This window comes from Aquila chrysaetos, chromosome Z (assembly GCF_900496995.4).
Source record: "Aquila chrysaetos chrysaetos chromosome Z, bAquChr1.4, whole genome shotgun sequence".
NCBI classification, from domain to species: domain Eukaryota; kingdom Metazoa; phylum Chordata; class Aves; order Accipitriformes; family Accipitridae; genus Aquila; species Aquila chrysaetos.
The window spans coordinates 81995296-82012575 of record NC_044030.1 but is presented as its reverse complement, the minus strand read 5'-3'; the positions used below and the strand labels follow the sequence as shown (position 1 = coordinate 82012575).

General features: G+C 38.7%; 1 protein-coding gene across 2 annotated transcripts in view; it reads left to right on the top strand.

Annotated features, from left to right (window-relative positions):
* The window catches only part of RIT2 (Ras like without CAAX 2), a 198369-nt gene that overhangs the window by 90877 nt on the left and 90212 nt on the right, over positions 1-17280 (top strand). For both annotated transcript variants that reach the window (XM_030005758.2, XM_030005757.1), the window contains exon 3: positions 3428-3501. In XM_030005758.2, coding sequence (XP_029861618.1) covers positions 3428-3501 — 74 coding nt within the window. The remainder of the gene's footprint in view (positions 1-3427; positions 3502-17280) is intronic.

Below are 17280 nucleotides of genomic sequence, written 5' to 3'. Positions count from 1 at the left end.
GAGTTTGCTAGTGCTCCTGATGAAGACTTTCCTGCTTTGTTTTATATATACTCAGATGCTATTTCAGTGGAACATCTTCACTTCTGTTCTTCTCAGTCCACATGTAAACAGTAGGTTCCCCTCTGATCTCAGGGTTTCTGTTTCCTTAATGTGACCATAATGTGTACTACGTTGCCTGGACTAAAAAGGCTAGCCACACAGTAATCCCTCCTGAAATACTTTAGGAAGCATGCGAAGACACTGGGGTTTCTGCTTAGCATTATAGCTACTAATAAAACAAAAATATCTTAACTGGGTTCAACATACAGACATATCCAACTCTTCATCTCTAGGAGGTTGTTTCTTTCTAGGTTAATGCTTCTGCCCCGTAGTCCAACTGAGTAAAATAAAGATGTTTGTCTATGTAATCCCTCACTCAGCTCTATTTCCATTACTTCCTGAGATGAAATTCCAGTTTTAAAGTATTACTTGTAGACCAGAACTGAATGGCACAGCTTTTCCACTCTTAGCTTCTCTTCTTGGTTTGTATGACATGAGATGGGAAATATGGTTTTCAATTTATGCATCTTCCTTCTACCTCCTGCACTGGAAAAATTCCTTGTCCTAGTAGCCCAGGAGATCAGTGAATATACAGGGTAAATGGAAAGATAGTGCCTCTCAAATCACTGGTTGTGTTTGAGCATTAAGAAGCTGATAGGTCCTAAGTGGGTGCTATGATCTGATCTCTGGTATGAGGGTGTTGGCTCAAGATAGCAATTCCCTTGATAAGTGTGGGCTTTAGGACTTCCTTTTAAATGAGTGCCACAAGAAAAACGGGTATTAAATCTCCCATCTATTTTCCATTCAATTACAGGTTGAGAATACCCCTGCTTATCACAGCCCAGTTGAGGATATTTTTAAGCTTTTCTAAATGATCTGTACTATCCTGCTTTTTACACATATGCAGAGAGAGAATATTACAAAGGGAAGTCGTATCTCCTACCTGTTTCATCTTTACATTTCTTGGGGCAAAGGCAAATCCTGCAAGTAAAAAACATCTTCCAAATACAGTTGCCTAGAAAACCATTTAGATTCATGTGCTTGGTCAATGTTCAGCAGAATATGTTTCACTACCACTAACAGAAGATGTTACATCTATTAAGAATGAAAATGAGACAGTGATTCTGGCACATCTTTGTGAAGTGCTTTAAGGTCAGCAGTTTGAGAAAAAAAAAAAAACCAACAAAAACAACCCAGTGGGTTTGTATGTTCAGTGTTATCTTTGCAAAGTAAAAGGGTTATAAACATAGCCTTGCTCCAGCTTCCCACAGCTGACACTACTGATTACAGTGGAATGATATTGGGGTACAGCTGGAGTGGCTCAGCAGGCTATTAGATGTAGATATCTTACATTTACTTACTGAAAGCTATGACTTATGTTCAGAGGCCAGTGGGTCTTTTTAGTTATAACTAACTCTGAACTCCCAATTGATTTCCTTAGCAAATAAGACAGGATTTATCTAGGTCCCAGCTTCATTTTTATCCAAGTTGAATTTCAGTATGCAAATGTCTCTGCATTAACTGTTTTAAAGCTACTGCATTAAAACTCACATTGGTCTAAGTGAAGAGAGAAATGGGACCATGGCATATTGGCTTTAGAGTATCCAGCTGCAGAGCCAAGGGTGCAAGGGAAATTTATGAAAGTTATATGTTAATTATGTATGCATGAATATAATGGAAATGGGCACCCACCTGCCTGGAAATATATTAATAATACTTTACAGTATCAATAGAATTCATATGAAGGATATACCGTATTTGATTTTATATATTTTCATATTTTGTTTTTCATTTTGAGTTAAGAAAAAAGATAAAAGAAAAAAATTCTACCGCACATATCATTGTCATATCATAATAGATTACTTAAACTGTAAGTAGCCTAATTCACTCTATCTGGTCCTTCTTTGGCATGGAGTTTCTTATTCAGCAATCCCTAAAAAGAGATCTATTGACTGAAACATGCTGGTTGGAGTGCTCTGGCTTTCTCAGCAAGGCAATCTATCATACAATTAATTAAGCCTCTGGGTCATCCTAATATCAATGGGATTAGATATTTGTTTAAAGCAAGGCATGTGCCTAAGTAATTTGCTGAACTGAGGCCTAAAAGAAGCAGGAGAGTCATGGAAATTACTGTATGTGATTATGTCATTAAAGATAGCTTGCCACTGACTGCACAGGAGTGGGCTGAGTTAAGGCCATCCAGAGTCCTTCATATCCGAATGCTTTAGTTTTTCCTTTGTGTAGGTAGAAAGCAGGTTTTTACATGCATTCATAAAATGTCATATGATGTGATATAAATATATTATGACACAAATTGGAATGTCCTGAGAATTCCAGCTACCTGCAGTATAATCCCATATTATTATCCCAGTATTATCTCAAGAGTTATAGAGAGCCTATTCCCGAGGGTCTCTGGCAGCCAGGGATTGCAGGATTGAGTCTTTGAATAGGGCCAGACATATGTTCATGATGATTAATGACACTTCTCAGATGGATTAAATGCACTTGTCTTGTCTTCATGCCTTAATGCACAGCCAAAGCATGATATCAGTCACCAAAACCACTGAGGCTCCAATGCATTATTGTTTAATTAAACAACGCTGGTAATTTCCAAGACTATTTCAAGTACAAACACGGCCTGGTATCTAAGCTCTGTTTACCCTTAGGAAAAAAGTACAAATGTTGAAAGGGGAATGAAGTTGAAATGTGAGGAAAACAACTTATGCAAATAGTAGTTCACCTTTTTTGGTTTTGTCCTTCCAAACGTAGGTTGACAAAATCATGAGCTAAGGCAATGGTCCACCAAGCACAGTTTTTCCTCCTCCACCCCAGCCATGATGAGTGTGAGGACAGCAACTACAGAATTTATTTTAAAAAATCCATTTGCATCCTCTCTGGAGATATTCAGAGGTCTAATTAATTGCTCTGACATATAGAATCATAGAATCGTATCTGAGCCAGAAACACCCTTCAGCCACAGGGAGACTATCCCAGTAATTTAGACAATCTTTAGCTTGAAACTATTTGCTGGAAAAGCTCTGTGGAAGCGTCACAGCGGTAAGTAAAAACCACTCTGCTGCATAGCACCAGTGTAACACCTCTGAATCTTTGTGACTTAAACAACACCTATGGTCTGTGCTACCTGTTCAGAGAGACAAATTTACTTCTTTAATATTTTGAAATAGTGTAATAGAAAACCTAGATCACTCCCTTTTGCTAATACTTTGCAATGATGATAGGATTTAAAAAGTGTCTTTTTGTTTTGAAATAAGCAAAGTTAGGTCAGACTGGAGAGCTTTTGAAAAGCCTACTCCAACTAGCAAAGCTATTTCATTTTCCATTCTCTGAGCCACTCCTATGCTTAGCCATACTGCACTATATTTTTCAGAGGATGCCTATAAAACTCAAGTCCGAATTGATGACGAACCAGCCTATTTGGACATTCTAGACACTGCTGGACAGGTGAGTAGTTTCCCAATGTGAATCATTCAATCAGAGATAAAACCAAAGATTTTAACCTCAGGTATATGGGTCACAGAGCTAGAAGCAAGCTTTCCTAATCAAACATAAAGGGAGTAGTGGCAAAATAGCATTGAGGAATTAACGAAGGAGAAGATTAAAGGAGGGCTTCAGTGGTATAATATAACTTCAAAATCTGACCAGAAGAGGCACACTAATTTAATCAAGTAGAAGATAAAAAGCTGTTTGTTTCTTTTTCTCTCGTATGCAGGAACTTCTGTCACAATCATGGAATGAATAAATGCTGTTGTTGGTTTGTCTTAGGTGTTTATCATTCCTGTTTTTCTATATACTACAGGAAACTTGTTTTGTTACTATTCTTCTCCTCACCACATTATATTTAAACATCAAATGGTCACCCATAAGGAAAAGATCTTAAAGCCAACAGTAACACACAGTGTATGTATAATGTGTGTATGCATGTGTAAGCAACAGTCAGGGAATTCAGTTTCCCATACAGTAAGGCAAAAGCAGAAGTTAAATGAACAAATTTCTTCTACCTGACTCAGTTCATCCTCTTTGCATCCCCATCTCAAAATGTTTTTATTGTTTAATCAAAATATTGCAGCTGGTTGATCTTCTCCTGAGGTATGCATGAGATTCTCTTTGAAGGCTTTGATAGTTTCATGAGTTTCCACAGTGTGTGTGCACCTTGTACAGGCATGAGTCAATCAACAAGGACTGTAGATCCTTAAAACAAACAAAAAAAGATTTAGGAAATATAAGCCTGGAAACCTTGATCTCAGCTTCCCAAACGTCTGAATGCACCTTGGCTGGGCACTGCAAATGGTGGGAAATGCAGTCTGCTGCCAGGAATTGGAACGGTATCAAGTCATATAAATTGAAAGTAGTTCAGGGGGATTGTGGCATGAGTTTTACATGTGAATGAAATATAGGCCAATTTCAAAGTGAACTCAACCCAGTTTCAGGAATCAAAAGATGCCCTGAATTATTCTTCCTTGACCCAAAATTATACAGTCTCAGCAGTTAACCAGTGACTTGCTGCTGAGTCTCCTGTGAAAGTGTTTGATACTCCAGAAAATTTAAGCTGAATTTCAAGGCATGTCTCCAAACCTGTGAATTTAATTGACCTAGAATTTGTTATTATAACAGGCCCAAGAAGTTTGTCATGCTTAATAGTCCTAGCATAGCTTCAGCAATGATTTGGCTGGGGGAAAGAAGGAACATCATAGTTGCTTCCCAATATGTCTGAAAATATCTGTACTTCTGTTGGAGAAGAGGAAGCAACAACTTCTTTGCTCACTCAGGAAGTATGAGACTAGTAACTTCAGCCTTGTGTTGTCATTAGTACACGGTCATTAGTGAAATTATACCTTCGGCTGCTTAGTCTTGTAAGGCTTTATGTGTTAGGGACCTCCTGTGTAGTCTTTAATATAGTTCACTGTCTAAATCTACTTCATTCTACTCCTAAATTGCCTTTAGTCCTGTTTTGTAGAGTTAAAATGCTAAAAAGTAAAATACTTCCTTACCCAGAGCTGAAGAGAGATGATGAATCAGAGTTTATGTGTCTAGCTTTTTGCTAATGGAAAGAGGAGCAAAGTGTTATTACATGATTTATTCATATTCATAGGTGTGTTCCTAATTTGCTATGGAGAGTGAGAGACTGCAGGAGTTAAATTCTGGAAACCATAGAAGAGGGTACAGTAGGTATAGAGTTCCTTGTGTTGTGCTCCTGCTTACAGACCTGTGCAGAGAAGATGAGCTACCTGATCCTAAATTTGCATCATTAATGCAAATATTTATACAAAGAAAATAAAGCAGCTTAAAATCAAAGCAAAGAATGGATGATGAATGAAACAAAAATAGATAGTCTGCTTTTATTTTGAGCTGGGGAGTAATAAGTTATAAAACCCAAAAGGAATAATTTCTTTTACTTTGATTCTTTTTCCATTTGTTTTTGCTACTAGAAACATAAAAGTTTGTGTTGTTGATAAAAAAAGATAGTATCAGATATTGAGAGTTTCCTTCTCTTCCTAAGCCCCCACCAAAATCAAAGCCTCTTTTTTTTTTAAATTAGAACAAGTATTTTTTAAATCATATTTCATTTTCTGTCCACTTCTCTTAAAATGAAATAAAAAAAAAAAAAATTGGAACGCAATGTTCAATCCTTTTGAAATTTTTTTTTAGATTCAGGAAAAAGGAAAAAAAAATATCCCTATGCACTGGCCTTCTAAGTAGCTGAAAATATTATCTTTTCCAATTTAAACAAAGCTCATATTTTGTCAGTCATGCTCACTTATTAGGAAAAGTTCCCCACAAAACTGTACAATTTTTACATGTTTTTTTTATTTTTGATCATATAAAAAAGCTAGAACAAAACCTCACTTTTAACTGGTTGGAGGCGGGGGCATGCACTTATTGCCAAAATTATGAATTTTAACAGAACTGACAGTTGTAAGGTAAGAAAAGAAATTGGAATAATGCAAACAGTGAAAGCTGGTGAGAACAATAGTAGAGAAAGGCTGGAGAGTTTTGTTTCAAGAAGGGACCAAAATATCCATAACACTAGAGGCCCGTGGCATGTAATAACCACATAACGAAATGTGGTGCAGAGATTTTGGAGCAAGCAGAGACCTGTGGCGTTAGCACCGCGCTCTGCAGATACATCAGCCCAGGACACTGTACAGCCTGGGCGTAGCTATTCTACCTCAAGATCCAAGTTGCATCGGTATGAGAAAATCTCAGCTTTAAATTTCCCTGTTTTTCCAGTGCAGACTGTCATCACTGAAACGTGTCTCCGTGTATCTGTGCTAGGAAGCTCTTCCCGCTTTCCTACACCCCTATTTTTCAGAAACTGTCCATTCTAAGTATCCTAGAATTAGCTGCTTCTCTTTGCAGATGTCCTTGAATTTGTTGCCTCTCTATCTGCACTACATAGCCCCAGAATAAATCAAGACCTAATCCAACTCCGATTGAAGTCAACAGCTAAAACAGACTCTTCCCTCACAGAGAGCTTAATGTTAGTCTCACTGAAGTTCAAACTGAAATCCTACTGTGACTTTGGGGACTCAGGGTAAAAATCCAAAGCACCCAGTTACGCTGATGATGGTGTGCTCCGACGGTGGCTCGCTGGGTTTGATGTTAAAGCAGAGATAATGTTACAGCTTCTAAATCACGTTGCGGAAATCTCATTTCTCTCTGGGTGTCCTTGCAGCCATAAATACTTCATCATCAACTTTGAATAATGTCTTTAATCACTTCAGAAGATCAAGGAGCTAAAATTGTAATTCTTCCTTATTTGGGAAACACAAGAAGTCAATAGAGAAACCGACTGAAGTTAATGTATTTTGTTGTTGTTCTAGAGAATATCCTTCACCAGATATGCTCCTCCTTTCCCTGCCGTATCTATGCACTAATTGAACACTTCAACACTGGCCAAATATTGTGATTTATTAATAATTAATATAGTTCTTTATTTTCAAGTCCAGAGTTAATAATCCACATCTGATTTCATACCTGAAACTGGATAAAAATCTTTGATATTTTAACTGATAGATAAAGTTTGGAGCACCAAAACCACAAATGGTGCTTCCAAAACACATTTCTGGTTCTCAACTTTCTGAAGTTAAAAAACATTCAGACAAAGTGAAAAATAGAAACATGAATAAACCATTAGTATTGCTTGTCTAGTTATTGGTCGTCTTCTTCCTATGCGTATACACAGATGTCATTAAATACATCAGATTGCTCCTCTCAGGAAGCAGACTGATGTTCCATGAACTCTGGATGCATATTTTCTACATCCTCAATTGTCCTCTAGTGCTCTTGCGATATCGTTTTTCCACTGAAGATATAACAGGAGGCACATTCTTAATGTCTGTAGGGCTAGCGTAAGTAGTTACGCTTCACTGAACTCACTACCCCTGCTTTTCACCAGCCCCTACACCTGCCAGCGGCGTAGCTTGTCTTTCTTTACTCACGGCAGTCAACTTTGGACAGAATAAGGTTACCTTTGCCTCAGGGAGTTTCAAGAGCAGGTATTGCAGATGTAGCTGCTCATAGCCGAATTGTCGTAAACAGCACTTACTTGAGCAGTTCCTACCACAAGGCTTGCAAACGTGGCATGCAGCAAGAAGGAAAGGAACGAAAAATTGATGTTCATTTTCTTTTTCAATGGCACAACTGAATCTAGAAGACGTGTATCCTTAGCCTCACAGTTGCTGTTAGAAGAAGCTACCAGTGATGCCTTTTGCTCTTCTTTAACTAGAAGTTCTCTTCTTAAACCAAAAGGTTTCTTTTTGCATCTACATTTCAATTAAAACAAACCCAAAAAGCAACTAAAAGCAGAGTAAATGTGAGATTGAGGTTCAGAATGAATTTTATTTAGTTAGCTTTTAACCCTTTAGGCTAGCTACAATTTGGCATGTGGAATAAATAATAAAACCTTAATGGAAATCTGCAAATGCAAATGTAAAGGTAGCTTGAGCTTCCTTGTTCAACCATGTTCATGGGACATTTTTTGAGTAACTCACCCTTGAAATTCGCCCATGTGCCTCTCTCTAGCCCTGAAGGTTGGGAGAGGTGTTGGCGGGGAGGTAGTTCTGGGATTTCCCTTTCTTATCCAATGTGTCATAAGCCTCATCTGCTCTTAAATATATTTCATTTAAACTGGTGTAAACTCTTTGATTTCTGGGAAACTTGTGGATGCAAATGAAAGAACATTCAGACCTCAAGTCCTTTATTTTGTGTTCCGTTCCCTTCACGATTATTCTCAGATAGTGACAACCCCCAGCTGCTCCAACCGTGCACAAAAAGCTTCCACACAGAGTTATAGAAACCTTCTGTTCGCTCATTCACGCTTTCTCACTCTCTCTTCTAACTTAAAAATATGTTGCTGCTTCTGGAGCCCAGTTTGAATTCCTCCTCATGGAGCATACACAGCAGTTATCTCTCCTGCTGTATTTATAAACTGTTGACTGACACCAGAGCTTTTATTCTTGCCACAGCTTTCCTCCTGATGACACATTACCCAACCTCCCTGTTTAGGCCTCACACGGAACGTTAAAAGAGCATCAGAGTTCCCTTCACTGAAAAACAATCTGAGATGACCCTATGTAGAAAAGGCAAAATTGTTTTCAGACTCGAAGCAGGCAAATATGCAGAAAAATGGATTTCTGTACCTGTCAGTGAGACAGTACATCTCAAGATTATTGCACCAATTTTTGCTTGTTAAAACGTGAGCTTTTTATGATAAACTTAGTGCACCAGTATATTTCCCAGGTGTGAGTCAGAGACTTGAAAAATTGGCCTTAAAATGTGATGGCATGCCATTTCAGGGAGATTTTCCTTTGTCTGGAGCTGTGTGCACATGAATTCATTTCCAGGCAGACACTTTTCAACCTGACAACAGCAGTGCGCTGTGTAGTGAAATCCATCTCTCAAATTGCTAGCAAATCACAGGACATGTTTATCCTGCCAACCTCCAGGACTATGATTTTTGCCCCCTGCTTCAAGCTTTGAAGAGGAACCGTATTAGTCCCAAGAGCCCTTCAGATAAACACACTTTCTCAGACTAAACACTATAGTCCGATGACTCACTCAGGCTGTTATCTGAGATCCTTCTTATTATCTAAACATGCTGCTCTAATCCTGAATCAATGGAAGTCGAATTTCAAACTACACCACTACAGCTTATCTCAAGGAAATGTAAAATGCCTTTTTGGTGGTAATTATATTTTAATGGGCCTTTACAGTGTGTTCTTTTAAGGGGGAAATAATTTCAGTGCACTTTCTGCTAGGTACTGTAGTGGGTAAATGAAATCCATTTTATTTTTAAAGCATAGTAGTAGAGAACTAAGCAGCAACCGTTAACACAGTGTATTAGGTGAAGAATTCAAAATCATTAGTTTTATTTTCTTTATATGTTGTTGTTTCACAGGCTGATGATGACATACTTAGAAAGTCAAACCATAGCACTGAAAATTTGGTGGATTCTCAAGACAAGCTGTTCTATACTTTCTAGGAAGAACTAAAATCTCTCCCATGACCAAGTCATTTTATTTGGGAACGAACAGATTTTGCAGAAGCATTTATTTGGCACAGATACTGAGTGAAAAAAACAGTTCCAGTAAATCATAGATGAAATTGCAGACCCGACTCCAATTTCCTTCAAATTATGGGCAAAATATTCTTTGGCTTCAGTAGGAAAAGATCTAGGCATATACCATCAAAAAAAGAGTATATTAGTTTAGCAAGAACAGACAACTAGCAACTAAGATTCCCAACTTCCTTTCCCATCCATGTCAATGAATGACTCATAGTGCAATAAAGGATGAATCAGTTTATATTTCTAGGTCTGCATTTATCTTTCTGACAAACAGGTGCAATAAGATGTTGCGAAGAGCAGGCGTTTAGGGTGAACATCAGAGTTTATTGAGTGTAGTGATACTGATTTCCTGCCCCTCGCTACCATTCCACTTCAGTAAAGTCAATGCTAGTGGTTCCATATTGCAGGTGGAGGAATACGTTCCAGTGTTTTCTGTTCTTTTTCAATAAATTGTTTTTTCTCTTGAAATGCTTTCTCTCTTGCTGTTCTTTGTCTTTTTTTAACTAATAAGTTCCAAAATACAGTGATACTGCTGAATGATTTATGACTTTTTTAAAATAAGAACATTTAAAAGAAGAAAATACTTTCTTACAAATTCTGATAAAAGTAGCAAAATCCTTTTTTCTTCTTTCCAGATCTTTCCTTGTAGTATTTCCATGGGGTTTTTTTTGTGTTCTGCTGTACATCGTATAGAAAACATCTATATAAACACATCCCATATGATTAAACTTCATCCAGGTCCTCCACAAGACTGTGATTATGTAGATTTACCTTTTCTTCTAACATTACAAACTGTATTGTGTACTTTTTCTTTTCACTATTGAATGGCACTGAAGCCCTTTGAAGTTACTTCCAGCAGATGTTGGACATGCTCTAAGTGTGTCCTGATTTATATATATATATATATATATGTATATATACGCGACTGTACTAGATAATCTCAGTAGGAATTCCATTTTGCAGAGTTTTGTCTATCAAAAGCTACTTGTTACCACGCAGCTGTACACAGACCAGGGACTCCAGTGGACAGAAAACTGTTTTCTAGCTGTATCAATTTTCACAAAATTCAAATCAAAAAGGTATTTCCAGGACTAAAAACTTGGTTTACATGCTGAGAAAACAAGCATGTGTAACAGCACCACCTGGTGCCATTTGACCTGGCAATAACAAATGACCAAGAGAAGGGACTTTTGCAAAGCAGGGTGTTAATGCTTCTCAAGAAAAGTGGGTTGTCCCAAAGAACCGTAGTTTTCAAAATTTATTTGTCTTTTATGCTATTCTGTAGCTGCTGGATACTCTTACCAATACCTTGAATGATGGTGTTTCCAGGCAAAAACAAAAGAAGAGAGCAAAAAGTTACATAGTCTTATCTGAATCATCCAAACCTTTGAATTGCAAAAGCTGGAAGAGGCTTTCTAAAGTTGTTATTTTAATTTCACACTAGCAGGAGGGGACTGGAAAAGCCTAAAAACAAAAGACATCTTTCACAGCTGAAGTTCCAATAGTTTGCCCCAGAACCTGGACGTGGCATCTCCCCCAACACCTCCCCCTGCCAATTCCCTCCCTCCCCCCAAAAAAAAAAACCCCAAAACCCCAAAAACCAAAACCCCAGAAAAAGTAAACCTCAGTAAATTTTTAACTCATTGCTTGTCACCTCTCCTTTATAATCTAAGGAATGTTATTGCATCTATCCAGATTTTTAAAAGAGGAAATGAAGAGCAAAGTAGAAATTCAAGAAAATAATTAGTGAAAATATGGAACATTTCTGTTTTTTTTTTAAAACTGGATATATTTCAGATATGTATTTTTCTTACTTGCATAAGAGAAAGCTTGCATAGCTTGCATAGATTTCTGTGCCTGCTTTTATTTTGTGCCTAATGGCTGAGGAGAATAAATTGTTGCCACGGGAGTTCCATGTCATTGTCAGAGCAGCGGGATGATGTGAAACAAACCATGCCAGAGAGCAACCTTTTATTTCGAAAAGACAAAACCCAAAAGCTTAGCAGGTAAGAAACCAGATCTTCTCTTGCTTGCAGTGAGGTAGCGGACTAACACCTTGAAGCAAGCTGAAGAAGTCAGACTCCGCTAACTTTCAGAATTCCAGATGAGTTGTGGCCTTGTGTTGGGCAGTCTTGGCATATCTCAGAAGCTACTCAGCATCTTTTCAGGATCTATTGATCTAACCTAGATACTTCATGACTTACGGTTTTGGAGCTCGCTCTTTGTCCTGACAGCTTTTTTCCAAAAACATTAAAACTATTCCCCTGTTTTATAGGAAGACGCAGAGGCTATGGATCTGAAAATGGGTGTCATTTACCCCACCAGAAGTGAATTAGCTTCAGTTAAACTATTCCTGATTTACTTTAGAGCCTAGATATCATAGAAACTGGTCTGGATGAAATCTTCAGTGTATGTTGAATGTATGAAGCAATGATCAAGTCCTTAAAAAGTTAGACGTTTGTTTGAATTGTCAGAGAAGAATTGGTCCCACTGAACATCTCTTAGTGCCGGATAGCTGCATTTCATGTGAAGGTACCTTCGAGACATTTTGTGAACTGCTCGCACTGGAGGTGACACACGTTCCTGCTGTTTCAGCTAAGGCTCTGTTCCCCCAAGTCCCCAGAAGGTCACTGAGAGCTGTGTTGCAGGGCTGTACATATAGATGCCAATCCAGTGCATATTGCTGTGCACGTAACACTACCGAGCCATCTCACTTGCACCAGAAACATTTGTGCAAATGCAAAGAAAAAAGAACAGTGGGATCTCCTTCATGCTGGAAGTCGTAGGGAAATGACAACTTAGTCCTTCTGTGTCACAGACTCATACCAGATTTTAATATTGTAAGCAATACAAAATCAGCGCAGCTATAGAATAGCTATTTTGCATTCGTATTGGTGATGATTTATGTAGTCCCCGGGGAGCACATCCCTCAGATAAACACTGAGCTAAATTTCAGTGGCAGAAATGAGCGCACAATTGATTAAATGCTACAAAAGTCTAAACCAGCCACCCTGCAGGTTGTTTGCTTCTTTTTTCCCCCCTCTTCAGAATTTTAGCTCAAATTATGTCTCTGGTGATGACTAGGGCACAGGGGAGGAGAGACAAATACCTGTGTTGTGGAATTTTTAAGGTAAGCACACTTGTTATGGAAGTCATCATGAGAGAATATATATGCAAGCCAGAATATCATTTGCAGTCATTTATCAGAGCAATGAGGTGTCTGACTCCACAGCCTCCCGCTTCGCTTCTGCGAGGCTGCACAAGCCTGACTGGGGAAGATGGCAAGTCTGCAATGCCCATGTAAGCTGACAAGGGCTCGTTTGAATCCCTGGCGAGCCCTTGCTCGCAGCTGCAGTCATTACCTCTTCACTAGTGGGTTGTTGTCTTTTTTTTTTTTTTTTTCCTCTGCTGTTTACTAAAATGTAATTACCGAGCTATTAATTCTTTCCCTTTACCATTTATGATGCATTTGTGATAAAAGGTGAAAATTGGCTTTAGTCTTTCTTGCATACCAATGAGGAGGGGGGAAAAGTATTATACGGTGCACGATAAACCAAATGCAGTTGGGGGTTTTAGAGCTAGTTAACAGTGAAGATTGCTTCAGTGCCTGCATTTAGGAGAAAATTACTAAGGTGTTTATCCCTAAGAGAGAAACCATTAGCATTAATATGAAAGAAAAAGACAGTTCTCTGAGTTAGGGAGTGTAGCACCGAGGCATTTTTACTGGCTTTGTGGAGAATTGATATGGTGATTTCATCCATATTTGGGGATGAATGAAAAGTAGATATCATCTCCCAGGTGATGGAGTGCATATTTTCATTACTGCATGTGACAAACCATCTTTGGAAGAGCAGGATTAATAAAGTTAACAAAAGCACAATTGCAGCAAACTGGCAAATATATTATCACCTGAAGGCAGGAGGGCAATTAGAGTGGGAACATTGGGAACATCAGTGTGGAGAAGGAGGGATGGTCTAAGTGCCAGTGCAGGTTATTTAGTAGGTCCATAGTAAGAAAGAAGGGTCACTGTGTGATGTTATTTTTTGAAGTCCTGAGTTATTATATTGGAAGTTGTTCTCATTTGTCATTTTTTTCTATATTTATTTTTCATTACTTATTTTTTTCTGCCAAGCTGATGTGGTTCAATCTTACTTTGTAAGTCAGCCATGATGCAGAACAGTATGAGAATACAGAATAGTGAGTGCATACAAAATGTTCCGCAGTTAGTGAATGGGGCAGTGCAATAGTGATCCATCAGTCTTCAGGGTGCGAAGGAACATCTACACCTGCTTTTCATGAGACTTAATCCTGCATGGTCTGTGACTGTGAACAATACCAGATATGATGGGAAGAAGTATCACAGCTGAAAAGAGAAGGGAACCTGAATCTTTTAAGCCCACATGTGGGAAACAACATGAATTCACAAATGATGAAAACAGATTGTGTCCCTCAATGATTTAAAGGAGCCAGTAATCAAACTAACCTCACAAACTCATGATTTTCAGTAAGGGTAAAAATTTAGACATACCAGTTCAAAGTCTCAGACTCATCTGAATGAAGATAAGACTAATGTCCTCATGAACTAACCTGATATAGTGACTCAGATTAAGAAATGAAAGTCTATTTTTAACTAATTCATTCTTTATATTCAGGAATTTAGAGGTTCATAAAGGCTCTCCAGTAGTCAGAGATTAAAGATGTATTAACCAGTGTGAAGGAATCCATCTCTTTCCATGCAAACACATTAGTCTTCAGAAAGAATCCTGAACTGAGGTCTAGTGTAATACCAGCTCCTGTCTGGGGCTGAAGATCTCTTTCTAGAGGGAGAAGGCTGATGCTGAAGAACATAAGTGTGGGGGAAGGGTAGGAGGAAGAAACTATTCTAGAAAGTCTTTGGCCAAAATTTTGTGAAAATTAGGGATGTAAGACTATGCTTGCATTTCATGTTCAGTGCGCGTCTAATAGTGTTTCTTAAATTGCCAACCATCCATTCAGTTGACTCACTCAGCTTGGACCATCTTCTTGCCCATAGGCAAGGGCTTGAGGTGCTCCCTGTCATTCAGTCTACCTAGGCGAGCTTATCTCCTCCACTTCCAGAGTGTACACTGACCCCCAAAAAACCCTGGAAATGAGCAGCTAAGAAGTAATGCTGCTATTTGTCACAAAAGTGAAAATTATACCTGTGTCTTCCAGCAAAGATCACCTGTCATGAATATTCTCCTTCTTTATGCTTTTTTCCCTTTCCAGGTAAATAAATTAAACAGGGGGAGGAGTGGCCCGATAAATAGGCACTGATTTTAACAGGGTTGATATTGTTGGTGCTAGTTGTCTTCTGAATTACAGATTAATTTCAGTATCTGTTTCAGCTTTTTACGTGTACATTCCAAGAGTTAAGAAAAGGCTACTGATTTTGTACAATGTGGAGTTCATAATATTGCCTTGGAAGGCTGTCAGATTAAGTTCAGAAAGACATTAGTCTGCTAGGAACATGGACTGCATCTTTTATGTTCTCTTTATACTGTTCCCATCATCAGTGATGTGTATTTTGTCCCTAGTACAAATTCACAGAAGGAAAGGGCTATTGCTGTTTTATAACAGAAGCAAGGATTCCTTCCTGTAATTATAAGGCGTGAGACACTGACTGATCATTAATCAAGGGACTGATTATAATAATAATCCACTTCCACTGCAGGCTTACGGGCTAATTCTCTTTTATACTAATCCCATTTTGAACTGTTCCTGGATCATTACTAGAGCAGGCAGAAAGGATCGCGAGAGAGGGGTCTGATGTACACCCAGAACAGTGCAGAGACTTGATGCAGAGAAGAATCAATCCCTGTCCTCCAGTATTTAAGCCAGGGCCCCTGCATCTTCTTTGGTCTGTGTCTGAGCTCTTCTACAGCTCCCTTCCTTCCTCCCAGTGATGTGGCAGATGGTTTAGGCTGGCGCAGGTGGCCGAGTACCACCTGCTGCAAATTTTTCTGTATCTTTTGCTATGTAACTCCTTTTGTTGTTGCTGTTTGCAAAGGATGACTGGAAATAGGAGGGAAGAAAGAAGAGAGCGTGAAGTGATGCTGATATCGTTCAGTGCTTTCTTGTTTTCTGTTGTGTCATTGCTGGGAACCTAGAGCTGCTGCGTGCTGGAATCCTGTGAGCAAAGGCAGCAGATTTGGAACTTTGATTTCTGTGATGGAAAAAGGGTATCTGTTTATTATCTCCTAGTGTAACTTAACCCGTACTGAGGGATAATGTTTCCCACTGCTGTGTGCTCTGAAGGGAAAAATCCTCTATTGGCTTTAGGCACTAAATGTTACATCCTCTTGACCTTTCGAACTCCGTTAGAAATAAAACAGCCTTATAGAAACTAAATGAAAAGTTTAAAGTAGAAAGGAGGACAAGCCTTATCATCCAAATGCATGAAGGATATGACTGGCCAGGGGCTGTGGCTCATCTTGTGGACCACAGAGGCTGGGATTGTTATTTAGTCTCTGTTGAGGTAGTGAGAGAGGTACGAAGGAAAGCCATCCCTGGTATCTTAAGCACTTCTCTGAGGATGGGTTGGATCACCCTCTGGAGTCGATCATCTCTCTCTCCTGACTGTAGAGAGAGACTTGAAGACTAATGTAGAATAGGTGAGTACCTCTTCAGTGGCAGAAACCAGATGAAACAAGTCCCGTCCTTTGCATCTAGATTAGTAGTGGTATTATGGTGGTTATAAGATATAATATCGACCCAATGTCCTGTCTGGATTCTTCCTCATTTGAAATGTAACTGCTGCAGGTTTTTTGCTGTTTGCTTTTACAAATAAGCTTTTAAAAGCTACTTGCTTTTACCTCCCCCCACCCCCAAAAAAAACCAAGCTAAAAAATTAGTGAAAACCAAATAATTATCACAGCACTTCTCACCAGTGTATTTTCCTTAGGTAAATCTATTTCAGGAGGTAAACGAAAAGGAAAGCACACTTTATGACAACCAGTGCCAGGTGAATGATACGTAATTCCACTGAAGTCAACTGTGATGTTTATGTGTGTAAGAGAATTTATTAACAGAGAGAGATGGGACGGTTGTACTTTGGCTTCAAAAAATCCTTTGCTGCTAAAAAATAATCTTTAACCGTATTGGCAAAAATTTTCCTGAGATAGAAGAAATTCTCAACTTGTTTGTAACCAAAAATTCTGTTGGGTCGTTTTTTGTTTGTTTTTTTTTTTTTTTAAGTGAACAATACATTTGCACATTTTTCTTTTATGTGGTATGGTCCTTACTTTTGAGTTCCTCACTCACTATTTGAAAGATTATTTTTTTTTCTCCCTACTGAGTTTCCCGTGTCCTTTTTGTTCATTTTACCCTTGTTTGTTCATTGTCACAGATGACCAATATCCTGCCTGTTTCCAAGAACATACCTCCCCCCTCCCCCAGCGTTCACTAGAAATGTAAAAAACCCCTTCATAATAAGAATGACCCCTGTGGTAATCAGGGAGACAGCTTTGATTAAGAACATCTGTTAGCAGATTCCCAGTTCTAAAGTCAAGCAGAACATAAGACAAGAAGATACAGAAAGTGGCATTTCTCAAACTGTGAGGCTGGCCTCCCTGGGGAGACTCTGACCTCTTCCAGAGATACCAGCCAAGATCATAAAAAAAGAACAGACATCAAAA